This window comes from Labrus bergylta, chromosome 12 (genome assembly GCF_963930695.1).
Source record: "Labrus bergylta chromosome 12, fLabBer1.1, whole genome shotgun sequence".
In the NCBI taxonomy this organism is placed as follows: domain Eukaryota; kingdom Metazoa; phylum Chordata; class Actinopteri; order Labriformes; family Labridae; genus Labrus; species Labrus bergylta.
Genome location: NC_089206.1, coordinates 29612204 through 29628800, shown reverse-complemented (window position 1 = coordinate 29628800; position 16597 = coordinate 29612204). Strand labels below are relative to the sequence as shown.

Genomic DNA, 16597 nt, shown 5'->3' with positions numbered 1-16597 from the left:
GTCCCCTCGAGCATGTTGAACAAATTGAATTCCTGTTTTAGTTGTTTCTTGAAATTCTTGTACTAAATAATTCTGTGCAATATTTGTGGAATAAAATAACGGCCAATTTAAAAGTTAAAACCATCTGTCTCCTACAATCCAAGGAAGGCAGCATTTATGATTGTTGTTCATGTATGCTCTTCCTTTTTTGGTCATTGATTGTTTGAATGTTATTGTGGGAAATGGACAAGTGTAAACATGTCAAGTTTTTTTGTCTCTATTTCTGTAAGTAGACTATTTGCACAAATCATTTTGACTCTTGTTATTCTTTAAAGAATGACCAAAATAAAAAACATTCATTCATTCATATTCAGTGGAAATAAGGTACTCAACACATTGTCATTTATTATATCCTTCATATGCAAAGACATGTTAAAGGTCTGTGATGTAAACTAACCAATCCTCCTCTCACTCTCTGTATTTTTCCTTGTAGCCATGAAGTCAGACCGAAAGCGCCTGAAGGCGGAGAAAGCAGATCTGGTGAACCAGATGCAGCAGCTTTACGCCACACTGGAGAGCCGGGAGGAGCAGCTCCGAGACTTCATACGCAACTATGAGCAGCACAGAAAAGTATGGCTTTCATGGGGCGACCAAGTGCATGCACAAAAAAATCTATATAAAAAAAAAGGAAGGTGTCTTTCAAATGAAATGTTATTACATGGGATTAGACAATAAAATAACATGTCATATAATCGGTGTTTATAAAAAGCTGCATTACCAGACTTCATCAGTTTTTCAATGCTTGATAAGTGAATCAATCGATCAGGTTCTCTGTATGTACTAGGAGAGCGAGGATGCGGTGAAGGCGCTGGCAAAAGAGAAGGACCTGCTGGAGAGAGAGAAGTGGGACCTGCGGCGGCAGACAAAGGAAGCAACGGAGCACACAGGGATGCTGCGCTCCCAGCTCGACCTGAAGGAGAATCGCATCAAAGAGCTGGAGGCTGAACTGGCCATGGTGAGTCAGCAAGACGGACGGATGTCTCTGTCATTAACCTTTTCAAACCCTCTCTAGTTTAGAATGCACTTTTAAGTGCAATGAGTAGCTTAACAAAATGTGGAGTTTTTACTTGTAATATAAAGTAACCAAAACGTGACAGAGAGCCAAAGACCTTTATGCATATTGAACTGAAGTAGTTATCAAAAATCAGACTTTTCACATGTTTAGCAACTTCTCACAAGGAAATTGAAAAGAAGATATTAATGCCAATTAGTAAATAATAGATAATCACATTCTGTTTGCACTATTTTGGGTATACTGCATAAAATCAAGCACCAACATTAAATGTAAAGTATAGCCATCCGTCATGTCTCCAACCCCCCAGATGAGTAACTGTGTCAATCAGAGAATGGAGTTCCGGGTGTTTGAGCGAGTTGCAGACAGGGACTACTCTCCTAGGTTCATGGCGGTAAGATGAGCCCAACTTTAAATTATAACCTTTCTTGACCTTCCTATTCCCTGGAAATGTCTCCTACCTGTGACCTGTTTGTGGTTTTGGAAAGCACCTCCTGAGCTGCACGGTTTGTTTTTTTTACTAACCCTGATTCCAGTGATCCTAACATGAGTGATCCCACAGATTCCCCTACTGTGATTGACATGTTTGTGTTTGATGCGTAATTGAGCAAAGAATCACCTTGGGGATAACCACATCAATATTCTGGGAACTAATGATTACTCTGGAGGTTTGTGATTGATCTCTGTTTTGCATGTCAAGGACTATGATTTGTAATTGTTTGACTACTGGTAGGTAGAGATAATTGCAATGAAGCTCATGGTGTTGATTTGCAGCCTGTCCTTTGCTTGGCATGATAAGAAGAGCAAAGAGCGAACATATTATCCACATATTCTATTCATTTTTCTACTCTCAGAAGCCCTAAAAGTTATTCACACAACGAAAGACGAACATGTGACCAGCTGACCAGACATGTACATGTGTGCACATACGAATGAAATAGAAACTTATGAAACTGTAAAAAAAACCATCAAGAACTGAAAAGGGGAAACACAAACTCAATCATAAAAAAAGATTATTGCCAAATAATGTTTCCCCCGATGGTTGTTTTTTTTTTAGCTTTCTGAATGATTGCATCTGTTTTGTCTCTTCTCTCAAGGCCAAACAGTCACTATCCACCCTGACCAAGGATGTGCCCAAGCGTCACTCTCTGGCCATGCCCACAGAAACGGTTGTCAACGGAAACAACCAGGAGTGGGTGATGCATGCGGACCTCCCCCTGACCGCTGCCATCAGACAGAGTCAGCAGACCCTGTATGTTCACACAGGACATCCTACTGACAGACAAGGTATGGTAACACCTTAATCATCATGAACTGACGCACACATCAGGGATTTAACCATCATATACCCTCTGCATGCACATGTAGACCTGCTTACAGACATTACCTATCACCATCTGCTCAGTTCATTCACATTGTTGGTGCTGATGCTCTGGTTGTGACATTTCATGCGCTTTCTGTAGCGGTACAGCAAAAGTATTTTTGGCTTTACAGCTTCGTTACAGGATGTGCTGATGAACAGAAATGTCTCCCATGTATTGAAGAATGGTCGCAGATGAGGTTCTGTTGGGTGTTCAGTACTGTTTTTGTCTGGTTAAATGTTTTTTCACTCAAAATCAAGAACACGGTGGAATTTATAGATGTGGGGTGAGAGCTTGGACAGAGTCAAAACAGAGTTAGGTTAGTAAAGCCCTTTTTCACAGGGCAATTTACGACATTTTCTAGATAATTTCAGGACACTCAGGTCCTGATATGTGTGAAAGGATATTATGTGACAGCTACTTAGGTTAGCTACATACAGAAAAAAGTCAAATAACAATAAATGTATTATACATTTTAATATCTTGTATAAAATATTGTTATTATGAAGTAAATCGTCTGCAGTTAACAGTAAACTCACATGCACTCATTTCTAAGGGTCAACCAGGTGTCTTTGTGAACGATCAAAGCTGTAAGCATAACATGAAGCTTACTGGTACCTCACAGCGGATTTTAAGGACAGCAAAGCCTTCAAACTTGTTGCCAACCCAGGTCAGAGACGTCAGGAGGAAGAATCATACTTAAACAGGGGAAACATGTGAGCAGTCACAAGCGCCTGCATACTGTAGCTATGCACTGGATTCTATTCTATAGATCAGTCTCACTGGTACATAATACAAACACACACACACACACACACACACACACACACACACACACACACACACACACACACACACACACACACACACACACACACACACTTGCTCAACCTCTGTGAAGCTGTTTTCACTGTTGCTTAGCAACTGCAGATGATTGCAAATAATTTCAGGCTTTTGGTCAGGGGCTTTTGAATTTTGAATTTTTTTTATTTAAGGCTGTTGTGGCATTGTTAAGAAAACTCAGATTATCCCTGTGAGCTACTTTTGGTGCCCAAATAAACCCCAAGGAAAACCAGCTTTTCTCTTCTCCTTCTCGTCTGTTTAGTGGCTGCCGTGCGTGTAAGCCCTTGTCACTCACGTCAGCCCTCCATCATCTCTGACGCCTCGGCTATGGAGGGAGACCGCTCATCTACACCTAGTGACATCAACTCACCACGCCATCGGACTCACTCCCTCTGCAATGTAAGAGCTGCCCACCTCCCTCACCAGTAGTCGCCTCCCTTTTAGTAACTGCTGAACTGCTGGCTGTCCTGCTTTCTGGCCGCTGTTGTTTCCTTCCGCCATTGTTTAGGCTGAATCCATGTCTCTCCCACGCAGTTTTTTGGTGATGTGTCCTCACTCTGCAGCAATGACTTATTTTTTTGTAAACTGGTTGTGGTTGTGGAAAAGTGCATGCTGGCAGCATGTCAAGAGTCACTCCCCCACTGTGATGTGAACTTTATCTTTTCTATTCCTTATTGCTTACTTAACATCCCTTCTCTGACTTCTCTGCATCTCTCCATCTCTTCATCGTCTTTCCCTCTTTCTTCCTCCTTCAGTCCCTAGAAGATCTGGAGGAGGCGAAGCGTAAGAAGAAGAAAGAGAAGATGGGGCTGGGCTCTCTGTCGCGCGTCTTTGCCCGGGGAAAGCAGCGCAAATCCCTCGACCCTGGTTTGTTTGATGGTACTTCAACGCCTGATTATTACATAGAGGAAGATGCAGACTGGTAAAGCACACATGTCCAATCGAGCCCCCTGAAGAGCCTTTTGTGGCAGTTATCTGAAGACAATGTTGTGTGCAGGTGTGAGAGGATGGGTGTGTGTGTGATGTCAGAATGTACAGATATATGATGTGTGTGTCTGTGCAGCCTCACATGCATGCATTACTTAATGTGTGTTGTGTGTGTGTGTGTGCGTGTGTGTGTGTGTGTGTGTGTGTGTGTGTGTGTGTGTGTGTGTGTGTGTGTGTGTGTGTGTGTGTGTGTGTGTGTGTGTGTGTGTGTGTGTGTGTGTGTGTGTGTGTGTGAGAGCGTGTGCATGCGTGTGTTCTTCATGGTCAGAAGCCATGTGAAAAGCTGGAGGCAGGTCTTGCTTCGCTGAAATGTAAACCTTAATGAGCAAATTGCACCTGCATACACAGTGTACAGTCCTGTAAATAGAGTGGACACAGTGTGGATATGTACCATTGGATCTGCCCTCCAAAACAGCTGTGTTATTGGATCTTTGAATTGTTCTTTACACTTTGACTTTTTGTTTTCACTTGACTGGAAACTTGAAGGACTGCTGTACTTGTAAATAACAACAGTTGATGTGCACTTTGTGAGTGTAAATGTCTCCTTGTCCTGAATGCCTTTTGTTCTTTTGGACATGTACTCCCCTTCTCACGACCTTTTAACTTAAACTCCTCCTTGTTGACTGTCCTGCTTGGTCCATCCCCCTCCTTCCTCGCTGCCATGATGAGAACAGTTTCCTGTAGGCAACATGCAGACTCCTCTAAAATACCCTTTATTCCATTTGTTTAACAAATCCCCGAACAACCTAGCAAACTGTTCACCCCTTGATATCTGCTCACGAGACTTCAAAGACATTGTGAAGAGACGAACAATCTTCCTTTGCAGAACAGTTTGTTCCAGGGCAACATGAAGCCAAACAGGAAATGTAAGAAATGTGTTTTCTATCTGTTAAGATAGAAGGTACATGTTTGAGGTACAAGTGTTACATGCATGCACATAGCTCCAGTTGCCTGCATGTTGGACAAACCCTACTAAACATGAACGTATTTCTCTGGGTATGTTGTCAGGTAGGTTTGTTTATAAAAAAAGACAGTTCAATTGCTGATCTCATGCTATTCAAATAAGGTAGCAGTTTTGTTATTCAGAAAACATGTTTATTTATGTTCAAGAGGCTTAACATCCCAAAATAAAAACAGAAAATATATGCACTATTGCATTTGAAATATGAAAAATCACAGGTCAGCGCTAAAATTAAGATTATTATCCTAACAGATGCTTGTAGATTTCCTTTTATAAAACTTGAATAGGCTGTCAGGAATAGAATTAGAAGATGGTCTTAAAACACAACCCTATTGTCACAGAAGACTGAGGGTCATTTAACCAGAAAAGGGCTTAAATTCAGAGTCCTGAGCATGAAGCAGACATTTAGTGAACTGTTATATATTAACAATACAGAGTACCAACTCAGGAGGTAAGAATCAGAATTAAGCAGGCTAGTCAAACTGATGCATACCTTTTCCCATGACCCCCAGAGTTCAGGCGATTGCTGAAAAAGCAATTAACTTTGTGCCAAAGGTTAATAGCATTTTGTCAAGCAAAAGAATAACTACAGATATTGGATTATTCTTTGCCCTTTCATTGGATTGAGCTGGAGTCTGCACTGCCACCCCCAGGAACTCTTTTCTCTCACTGATATTTGACTAACACTGGGTATTTGTCAGTCTCCTCTGAAACACTGTAGAGCCACAGATTACACTGGAGCTGTATTTAACCACAGAGCTCTTCAAAAAAGAATGTCCATAGAGGCAGTGAGGGGATTATCATTTAACCCTAAACTCAACCTACATTTGGGCGCACAGACATGGGATTTAGAGATGAATCACAAAGGTAATTCAAAGATAAGTCACCATGTATGAAAATGTGTAAGAACAACAGCTCAGCCAGTTTATTTCAGTAAACATGCAATGAAATGGAATGTGTAAAATCTCCGCTATTTTTATTTGACCTTAAACCAACAGTTATGATCCTCATCTGAAGGGGAAAAACATATCAAATGGAAAACAGTGTATACTTTTCATGTTTGGAGCCACGGCCTCTTTGTTCTTTTTATTTTCCACAAATATTTTACTTTTTGTAAAGTAGACAACATTACAGAAATAAAATTAATATTATTATTATTAAAGAGTTTTATTTAAAGTCAAAGAAGTAGGCCTCAGTGGAGGGTGTCTATTGTGAGGCTCTGAGATGTTTAGAGTTGGAAAGGAGCTATTCAATTTGAAAGGCATGGCAACAAAATCACGCAAAAAATAAATAAATAAATGAGAAGAATATGATTATTTTAAAATAAAATTAATAACGTTGAATTTCCATGTGACTGTCCTCTCTTTCCCTGTGTTAATGTCTGTGTGTATGTGTTCATTTGTTGTGGTATGGCTCTAATCGATTGGACCCTTTATGCTGGGGGGGCTGCCATTTTTAACATGTGTTATCCTCCCTCAGCCCTGTGAGTCCATCTGTGAGAGGACTGCATCCCAAAAGCTTCCAAATGGCCTCCTTTCCTCTCTCTGACAATATTAAATCATAATTTGTTCTGAAAAGATATCTCCTGTGGTTCTGAAACCAACAATCAGAAAACAAAGGAAAGGGGAAAGGAAGCCATGTCAGATTGTTTGAACTTATGTGTCAGCACATGGTGTCAATAATGTTCTCTGACCTCTAACACCGACCCCTCTCCCCCAACCTCCACTGGACTCTCAACACAGTGAAGTGACCCAGAGAGTGATCAATCAGACCAAGGTACACCAGTTTCAATCGCTTTTTTAAAATGAGATCATCTGGGTTTCAAGCTGTGATTGCAGATGCCTGATGAAAACTTCCAAATGCATAACAAAATGACCCTTAAATGAAGCACTTCTTCAAGTTCAATCTGTTTCTGATGAGAACTGTCATAACACAATTAAGTCCTTTCATGTCAGTATGCTTTTTGGTGCAAAGAAAGTTTTTTTTCCCCATGTTTTTTAATATTTATCCAAATTACATAATTTGAATTTTATTATAAATTCAACAGATTTAATTTGGACTTTCCAAATTCATACTTCAATCAACATCTCAACAACTTACATTTGGCAAAGGAGTAGTTTTCAATTGTTTTCTTGTTGACAGTTGTTTCAAGTTGAATATGAGGCTGTAATCAGAAGTGGGTTAGCATAGCTTAGCATAGACTGAAAACAGATTGGATGTAGTTTAACTGTATTGTTATTATGCAGACATGAGAGCGGGAGGGAGTGTCTCACTTCCCTTTAAACGCAAATATACATATTTTCCTGCAACTGCAGCCGCTGGTCTTGAAAATTAAAGCCAATGAGGAAGTGAGAGCCCAGATTAAATATCAAAAATATATGTTTAGAGATTGGCTGGAAGAGCTGCGGTATTGATGTTGCGCTGCTTCTGCTATGAAAAAACACACACTTGCCGATAAAAGGACAAAAATCCCACAGGTGCGGATAGTCCACAGTAGAACAGTTTCTAGTATGGGTTTGAAGCAGACATTCAATAAGCAGTTACTGGCACTTGTGTTCTGACTGTGCCATGCACTCTGGAGCTTTATACCTTACTGTTCGTGTGATGGGAAATTTGTTTTTTACACTCTGTTTTAATGAACATGCTATATAAACATAGGCTGAAATACACACACCTTGGCAGTATTCAGGAAGTGGACTAGCACCTCTCCAGCTGCCAGACCAACTTACAGACTTGGTCTGTGCTGGGACTTGAACTGGTGACTCTCTGATTCCCAACCCAAGTCCCTACAGACTGAGCTACTGCCACCCCCAGTTTATTGTGCCCCCTCTAGTCTTGTGTTTCCACTACACTTGGTCCGTCTACATCGGGTGCCAGAAGCGCCATTCCTCTCCAAATGCGCAAGTCTATTTTGAACGGAGCCCACTGCAAGCATGCGTGAAGCTGAACAGAGCAGATTGACTAGGACAGGAAGACAGACAACAATCAACATTACTACAAAGCAAGAACCACATGAACAACAAATGAACCTCAGAAAGGCAAAGTAACTTCTTATGGTAATCCTGTGATCTTGTGAACCCGCAGGTTCGGCTGCTCATGGCTGCGCTCTTCTGCACTTACGCTTCAAAAATGGGGTAGGGAGGGCGTGTCACTGGACGGATAAAAAACATGCTAGACACAGGATGCTGCGCACTGCGGATCCTGTGGAAACTGTCGGTTTTTGTTAGTTATGTTTTCTCTCGTCTTTTCTGCTGTTCTCTGCATTCCTCAACAGAGCTGTCAATCATAAAGAAACTTCAGAGAAAAGAGACTTGAATAGAAACTTGCATGATAATAATTTGCGACCATGACAGATCCATGTTTGAGAAAAATGAATCTGATTTGCATGTTGATTTCATCGTTGACCCAGTCCCATCTGACATCATTTTCGAAGGCCAGGTTTATGACCTATTCTGCACTAAGTCAGCAGGAGGAGCTCTTAATATTAGGGCTATTCAAGGGGCTTTTGCTTGTCTCTATTGAAACTAATGGATGATGTCACTGACACTGCGTCTATGTTTGTAGTCTATGATTTTTTTAGAGCACAGCTGACACATCAATTGGCTGACAGGTGTGACAGTATGGACAAAGTAATTACTAATAACACAACAAGAAAATCAGGATCATTTCACCCTTATAGCAGAGTAGGTATCAGTTTTTAAGTTCTACATTAGTACATTAAGTATTTTCTTACATTTATTTTCTCATAGCTAGAAAACAACTAGCCTAAGTACAGTTTACAAGGTACACCACTGGAAAGCCACCTTGGGTTTTTTAATTGATGTTAAATTGCGAACCTAAATCAATCTGGAAACATAGCAAATCCAATTAAGAGTAAAATATATAAAATTATTTCTTACAAATGTATCATGGGCATCTTGTACACAACACTACCTGCTCTTAATTTATAAATATTGACAGTGACACCATTTAAGAAATGCTGCAGTGTTGTTGCAGTAACATCCATGACACAAGCTATTGAAGGGCACAAGAATTGATTGCTTAAACAAGTATACTGTGTCGATTGTAATATTTACAAACTGCTATTCTACCCGGACAAAAGGATTAACGATCCATCACAGTGTTTACAACGCAGACTTAACACTCAGGCACCTCAGACAGAAAACCCTTCTCAGTGACACAACCACATAACTGTGAGTTGTTCTCACTCTGCTTTCAGTGAGTTTTAAAGAGGGTCAGTCCCACGGGAGGAGCTAACTGTGAGGTCACAGAGAGTCCAGTCTCCAACAGTTTAGTCTCCAACTTCATGTCAGAAAGTCGATTTCACAGCTCTGAATGTGGCAGGCCTTTGTGCAGACGCTCTCCGCTGTGAAAATAAGACATTGTATCTGGACAACAGAGCACTTCTGTTCAAAGAGCAGATTTATTCAAGGTAGGATGGAAGCAAAATGCACTCTCGCTTGCGCCAAGGATAAAATGTCTTTATTTAATCAGGGCATAATGGCAAAAACATAAACAATCAGGGAACAAAACATCTGATTTTGATCGCATATGGTCTTCTTCAGGGCGTGGAAGTGTTGAGATGCTCTGGAAAGGGAGGTCCACTTATATCACCAAGTGGCCTGGAGGATGAATTATAGCAGCATATATTAACATAATCCATAAGTGTCAATTTAAGCAGTGTTTGGATTTAGTACATTAACGCAGATGTACACAGTGTTTAGTATACAAAAATACACAATATTTATATACTCTTACACATGCATGAGCAGATTTATAGATTAGTGCACCTTCAGTTAATACATTTTTCTTAAAGGGAAACATAAAGCCATTCAGCTTCAGATTAATTACTGAAGTGGAATGCCATGGGAATGTTTAAGTCTGCCTAGAAGTTGATTTTCATGTTCTACAAATAAATAGACACAAAGAGACAGAGCCAAAAACCCAACCTGATGATCTTTTTTTCTTTTTAAGGTTTTTGGCTCCAAGACAACTACAAACGTTATGATTCCAGCGTAGAGCCTCATTGTTTCTTACATTTCTTTATATAAAATAACTGTCAAAAAAATAATAATGTTTTTGCAAATTAAAGGTTCAACCAGTATGATTGTCTAAAGTTCATTAGCTCCTGACAGTTTAAAATGGTAAGGATGCAACTGGAGCAGTCCAGTACTGGAAGAGAGAGGTTACTTTGAGGTTACCCATTTTGGGTTGCTGACCAGGCAGAATTATTTGCATTGTAGGCCTTCTCTAATTTTGTCAGTGGGGAACATATATTTTAAAGAGCCCATATTCTGCCCTTTTTGGGGTTCGTATATTTAATCTATGTACCTACTTTTGTACGTTCATAATAGCTGAAGTTTGAAAAAAGTGTCTGTTTTCATGTACTGCTCCTCCTTGCTCCCTCTCTGCTCTGAGTCTGTCAGCTACGCTCTGTTGAGCCCACACTGTTAGACCCCACGTGGGCCAAGTCTGTTCTGATTGGTCTGCCGATCCGCTCTGTTGTTATTGGTCAGTTGCTCAGCACGCTTCTCGGAAATTTCAACAATTTGCCACAACGAGCCAGATCAGTGATCTCACACTGACAATGACGCCGCACTGACACATTTTTATCGAGGGGGGCTAGAACCGAACGTTACGTGCAGCTAATGCTACAGCTAACAGGAGGACGTAAGAGAAGCCGTGTTTCCGTGGACTTTGAATTTTTGCAAATAGATGTGCCTAAACATGCACAGGACACTTGGAAAACACACTAAAGAGCATATAAAACCAGAAAAAGCTAAATATGGGACCTTTAAACAAATATCACATAATACTCCAAATGTACTTTAGACTTAAAGAACAACAACACCTTTTACTTTGAACCGATGTGATGCTATGTCATCTGCTTATTATGAAACTGGTACTAGTTTGCCACCTGCGGGTAAAGACTTGAAATTACCTTCCAGGGACCTGAAAGTGACCTGCATTGTTTACTTATACTAGCTAGGCCTGATTCAGCAGTCATTCAAATATGTCAACAATCCTGAACAGGAAATATTGGCCACTCTTCAAAGCATAACTGCTAAACAAGAGGTTTTAAAGGACAACATACAATTTAAAGGTATACGTTTATCATAATCTTTTATAATCTCAGGCAGATTTTATGCCAAGTATCTAAACATAACATGACTTGAACTTCTCCAAAGCTTTTGCTGCATACTAATTTAGACAGATGAGTCATGAAACTGTTCAAACAGCTGCCTGCTTAATGGACTTCTTAAATGGACTTGAATGGTAAATGGATTTGAGCTTATATAGCGCTTTCCTAGTCTTCCGACTACTCAGAGCGCTTTTACACCACATGTCACACCCACCCATTCATATCCTTTCACACACTGATGGTAGTGATCACTATGTAGTATCATCCATCAGAAGTAACTAATGCCATTCATACACTGCCACCGAAGCAGCGGGAGCAATTCGGGGTTAAGTGTCTTGCCCAAGGACACATCGGACATGTTGCCCAGCTGGGGATCGCATCCTCGACCTTCCGGTTGAGAGGCGGCACCTCTACCAACTGAGCCACAGCCGCCCAGTGATGAGCTTGTTTATGAAAGCTTCAACTTTATTTACGGCTGCTCTGGCAATCGTTTGGCTTGTTGTCATCCAGCCAAATGCTTAAAGTGTTGTTAAAGAGAGTTTATTTTGAAGAAATTATTCACAATCAGACACACGGGTTGACATTATACTTAAAGTACTAATTTGTTACACTATGTTTTTTGTTTTTATTGCTCACTACACTCACTCCCACCTTTGCCCTCACTCACTCCCTTCAACTACAATACCCACATCTCCTCCCCTGTCCACTCCCCCCTTCCCCTCACCCACTTACCCAGACTCAGACAGCATCTCCAGCCCCACCAGACACAGCCTCAGCCTGTCAGACGGCTCAGAGGACCAGCTGGACCGCCTCCAGCAGGTGGAGCTAGCCAGGACCACACCCATGTCCCTGTGGAGGGCAGGCACTGTGCAGGCCTGGCTAGAGGTTGTCATGGCGATGCCCATGTACATCCGCACATGCTCTGAAAATGTCAAGAGTGGAAAGGTATGATACAATTAGCACATGTATATCAAATATTTGTGTGCACTATCTTCATTCAACATGGTGTCTGTTTATAGGACACGTTCACTGAGTGGTTTTACTTGCAGGAAACAGTACCAAGTTTCTCTGACATTTTGCAGGTCTTACTTGGGTTAACAGATGAAGACCTGGAGATGGGTCTAGGAGTCAGCAATATAATGCATCGCCGCAAACTCCGCTTGGCCATTGAGGATTACAGGGATGCTGAGAACGGTAGAGGGTAAGCAAGGAAAAAGAAACGTCTTGCCTTAACTGTGCATTGTGTAATATAAGAGAGCCATCTGCTGGTGGTTTATAGTTACAACATTTTAAACTATTATTAATACAGAAAAAGTAAGAATATAGGCTTTACAAAGTTATGAAGAAAAACCTCCTATTTTTTTTTACCACTGATTTATCCATAATTGATCCTGCCTTCATGAACACTGATAAAAATAAATAAATAAGTGAACCAGTCAGCTCACAAAAATCAGAAAAAAATCCCAATTTCTCAATTACCATAATATTTAAATATGCACTCCTATGACTTCAGTGAGCCATGTTTTCTTTTAGATACTCTGCCAATTCCACAACAGAATGGAGATCTTTTACTTTAACTATTTAACAGTAATGTTCCTTTCAAGTAGCAGTCTCCTGTTACCATGGAAAATTCATAAACCACAGTTTTTATTGGGATTTCAATAAACCAAAAAAGTCCCTTTAAAGTGCAGTTGACTTGCTGTAGTTATATTTAATAGGAATGGAAACTAATTTTTAAATGCGATTATAGCATATAAACTTCAAGACAGACATTTCATGAAGCTCAGGGTGAAAGACGATCAGTCTTAACTCATGGATATGATTTTGACTCTCAAAAAAGACCAGCAAAATCAATCTGATTTGTGTTTAATGAGGTTCAACAAGGGTTGGTACTTTAAATTCATATCTGACCTAAACAGTTATTAGATTATCAAAATGTCTGATACGTTTTCTTTTGATTCCCTATTAGATATTGTAGTTGCATTGGTTAAAAGTTATCATCAGAAGTTATCCCTATTAATCCTGAAAGTATATAATACAAAAAAGTCACTGAAGTTAGTTGGATTAATCCTCTGGATAACACGAGTGTTTGCATGGCAGGCCATTCAATAGCTGTTGAGATTTTCAACAGTGGCTGACAGACTGAAGGTATCCATTAAGCTGATGTGACTTTACGGCTAGATACCATAAGAGTTGGAAGTTGAATGTAATTTCTTTATTTAGTTAAAGTGACCATTGAGAAAAAGTGTCTCTGTGTGTGCGTGCAGGCTGTCCAAGGCTGCAGATATGGACCACCACTGGGTGGCCAAGGCCTGGTTAAGTGACATAGGTTTGCCTCAGTATTCTCAAGCCTTTCACAACCACTTGGTAGACGGACGCATGCTGAACTCTCTGACACGTCGTGACCTTGAACGCCACCTCAACATCACCAAGAAGTTCCACCAAGTCAGCTTGCTTCTAGGTATCGAACTGCTGCACTTACTCAATTTTGACAAGGAGGTAAGTAAGAGTATGGACAAGCTGTACCATTATAGCATTATTATATAGTATACTGTAGCTTCAAGTGAACAAAGTGCTTCTCTGAGGTGTTTGGTGAAATGGTTTCCAGGCTCTGCAGGCTCGCCGTGTACAGTGTGAATACCAGAACGTAGATCCATTGGTGTGGACCTCCCATCGGGTTGTGAAATGGGTCAAAGATATTGACCTTAAGGTGAGAAAAGAGAGCAGGAGAATGCAGTCTAAACACATGTAAAAGTTACTGCAAATAGTTCTGAAAAAATGATTTGTAATTCTCGTTTGACATTATGAAACTAAAATTGAGGCTTAAAAACTGCCAGGTAAAAGTTGCGTAACAGTTGTAACACAAATTGTGTATTTTAAGAAAAATATTGATGATCCAAATATACAAATGCATTGATCTTTATAAGAAAACTATCACCTGGTATTGTTGGTAATTGAGGCTCTTGTTAGCTCAGCATTCCACACCTCCACAGGGTAAGAGAAGAACTTAGTTATTTACCCTTTAGCTAATACTAGTTGACTAGCTTGCAGCTGCTGTGTAGCAATATGAATATCTGTAGTGTACATTGTCTGCTGTCTTGGCTCAGCAAAACATGGTTCCATTATGCTTCATGCTTTCACATCAAGGGTGTGAAAACAAAAGGCTGCCTGGACTGACATCCTGTTAATATCCTCAGGGAGTGTGAATTTATACTGACATCAACAACTGAGTCCTAATGTTCTTTGACGAGAAGTAAATATAAAAGCATTACTGACACTGTTGATATCAGGGAGTTTTTTTTCCCAGCAATAACCACTTAAGATAATAGTCTATTTGATGTATGGAATGAAAGAAGTTACTCTTTTGTCTTTTTTGGAATCCACCCGTACAGGAGTTTGCTGAAAATCTTTTGAACAGTGGAGTTCACGGCGCTGCCATGGTGCTTGACCCTACTTTCAACACTGACACCATGGCAACATCACTGGGGATCCCAAGCAACAAGCACATGGTGAGGAGGCACCTCGTTGAGGAGATGAAAATACTGATTGGCCCAGCCAGGTGAGAGACATTCACATAAAGACAATATAATATGTAATTGAGTATATGTGCTGTATTTGACAATAGAAATTTTACAAATATATATTTTAATATTTTTGAGTATTTTTTCATTCAGTCATAATACATAATACAATATTTTTAAACAATATAGACAGTTAAAAAAATGTCAACAGTCATGTGATTAATCAGTGACTAAAAAGGCATAGGCAGAAGCAAACTGCTTTTAACAAGTCATTACATTTCATGACATTTTAATTTAGAAAAAGTGGATTTATGTGAGCATCATGATCAGTCTAATTAGTAATATGCATGGCGTTTGCATCGTTTGCAGTATAATGATCAAAAAGGTTGATCCCCACAAGTCCACAGCGTAAATATAACATAACAAGTGAGCAAGAGATTATATGCATGGCCTTATAATTTAATATATTTCTAGATTTACAGAATTGCTATTGACTTTGACATTTTTGATTAGTCAGTATGTTGCTTCCATGTTAATTATGATTTATAACAACCCAGGAACTTAGTCTCAAAAACTCTTTCAAAATAAGTATTACAGATTTTTAACATTTGATCAAAAACATGAGTTTAGTTTTCATAATATCAAGAAACATTTTATTAATATATAACCAAGTTTTGAGAATCCCAAGCTCCCTTTGACACAACACAGAAAGCCTTTTTTTTTTACCAGAACAAAAATAAATTTGTATTATCTGCAAAATAATATATTTAAAAAAATCAGTAAAACTGCAAATAACATGAATTTATAGTATAAACAATTTTTGACCAATCGCTGATCCCTGGGGTTCTCCAAAGGTAACCTTCCTGACACATTATCATTCATTTTAACACACGCTTGTCTAATTTCTAAATAGCTTTCCAGCCAATAATAAGCAATACCTTGTATCCCATACTTATCAATTTGTATCTATAATTGTATGTGATCTATAGTATCAAAAGCCCTCTGCAGGTCATTATAAAAGCCAATCAATCAATCAATTTTTATTTGTATAGCGTCAACTCATAACAAGTGTTATCTAGAAACACTTTACAAAAAGCAGGTAAAATACCTTACTCTTTGTCTTTTAACATTACAAAAGAGCAGGTAAAAAGTCCTTACTCATTGTTATGTTACAAAAAGCAAGTAAAAGGACCTTACTTATTACTATAAGGGGGGGGGTCCATCAACAATCCGGTGGGGAGGAGGGGGGGTTGTTCTTTCAGGCCGTCAACCAACGATCTCGAGGAGCCTAAGAGAGCTCACGAGCTCCCAGGAAAGTAGGTGGTTAGTGACTGAGATTTACAGATAGATACATGCAGTAATATGATGTACTGTATATGCACACAGAGAGAGAGAGAGAGAGAGAGAGAGATCATTTTGCTTGCGTGTGACATTTCTTCTACCTTTTGCATTTCTGCATAACAAGTGGTTCTATTTTCCCTAAACCCAGTGTCTTTTAAAATTGCTACGTGTGGCTGTCCCCATCACTCTGCAATCTTGCTTACAACTTGCAATCTTCACTTCAGGACAGATGCCAAGCAGGACTACGAGGGTCTAGGTCTTGGAACGCCACCAACCCTCCTTCGCCAAAACTCCCTGGTTAGACCGCTCAGCTCTACTGGACGAAACCCTGATGATGACGGCTCGCTCAGAAGGAGGGCTGTGAAGGTAAGGAAAAAAGTAACTGGAGAC

At 39.9% G+C, this 16597-nt stretch overlaps 1 protein-coding gene across 8 annotated transcripts in view; it reads left to right on the top strand.

Annotated features, from left to right (window-relative positions):
• The window catches only part of LOC109993169 (kazrin), a 132899-nt gene that overhangs the window by 115003 nt on the left and 1299 nt on the right, over positions 1-16597 (top strand). For 4 of the 8 annotated variants that reach the window (XM_065961790.1, XM_065961789.1, XM_065961794.1 and 1 more), the window contains 12 exons: positions 473-609; positions 824-994; positions 1362-1445; positions 2149-2338; positions 3518-3654; positions 4011-4134; positions 12082-12290; positions 12428-12546; positions 13613-13844; positions 13954-14055; positions 14738-14904; positions 16432-16573. In XM_065961790.1, coding sequence (XP_065817862.1) covers positions 473-609; positions 824-994; positions 1362-1445; positions 2149-2338; positions 3518-3654; positions 4011-4134; positions 12082-12290; positions 12428-12546; positions 13613-13844; positions 13954-14055; positions 14738-14904; positions 16432-16573 — 1814 coding nt within the window. The remainder of the gene's footprint in view (positions 1-472; positions 610-823; positions 995-1361; positions 1446-2148; positions 2339-3517; positions 3655-4010; positions 4135-12081; positions 12291-12427; positions 12547-13612; positions 13845-13953; positions 14056-14737; positions 14905-16431; positions 16574-16597) is intronic. The other 4 variants (XR_010667576.1, XM_065961791.1, XM_065961792.1 and 1 more) reach the window with 4 other exon arrangements.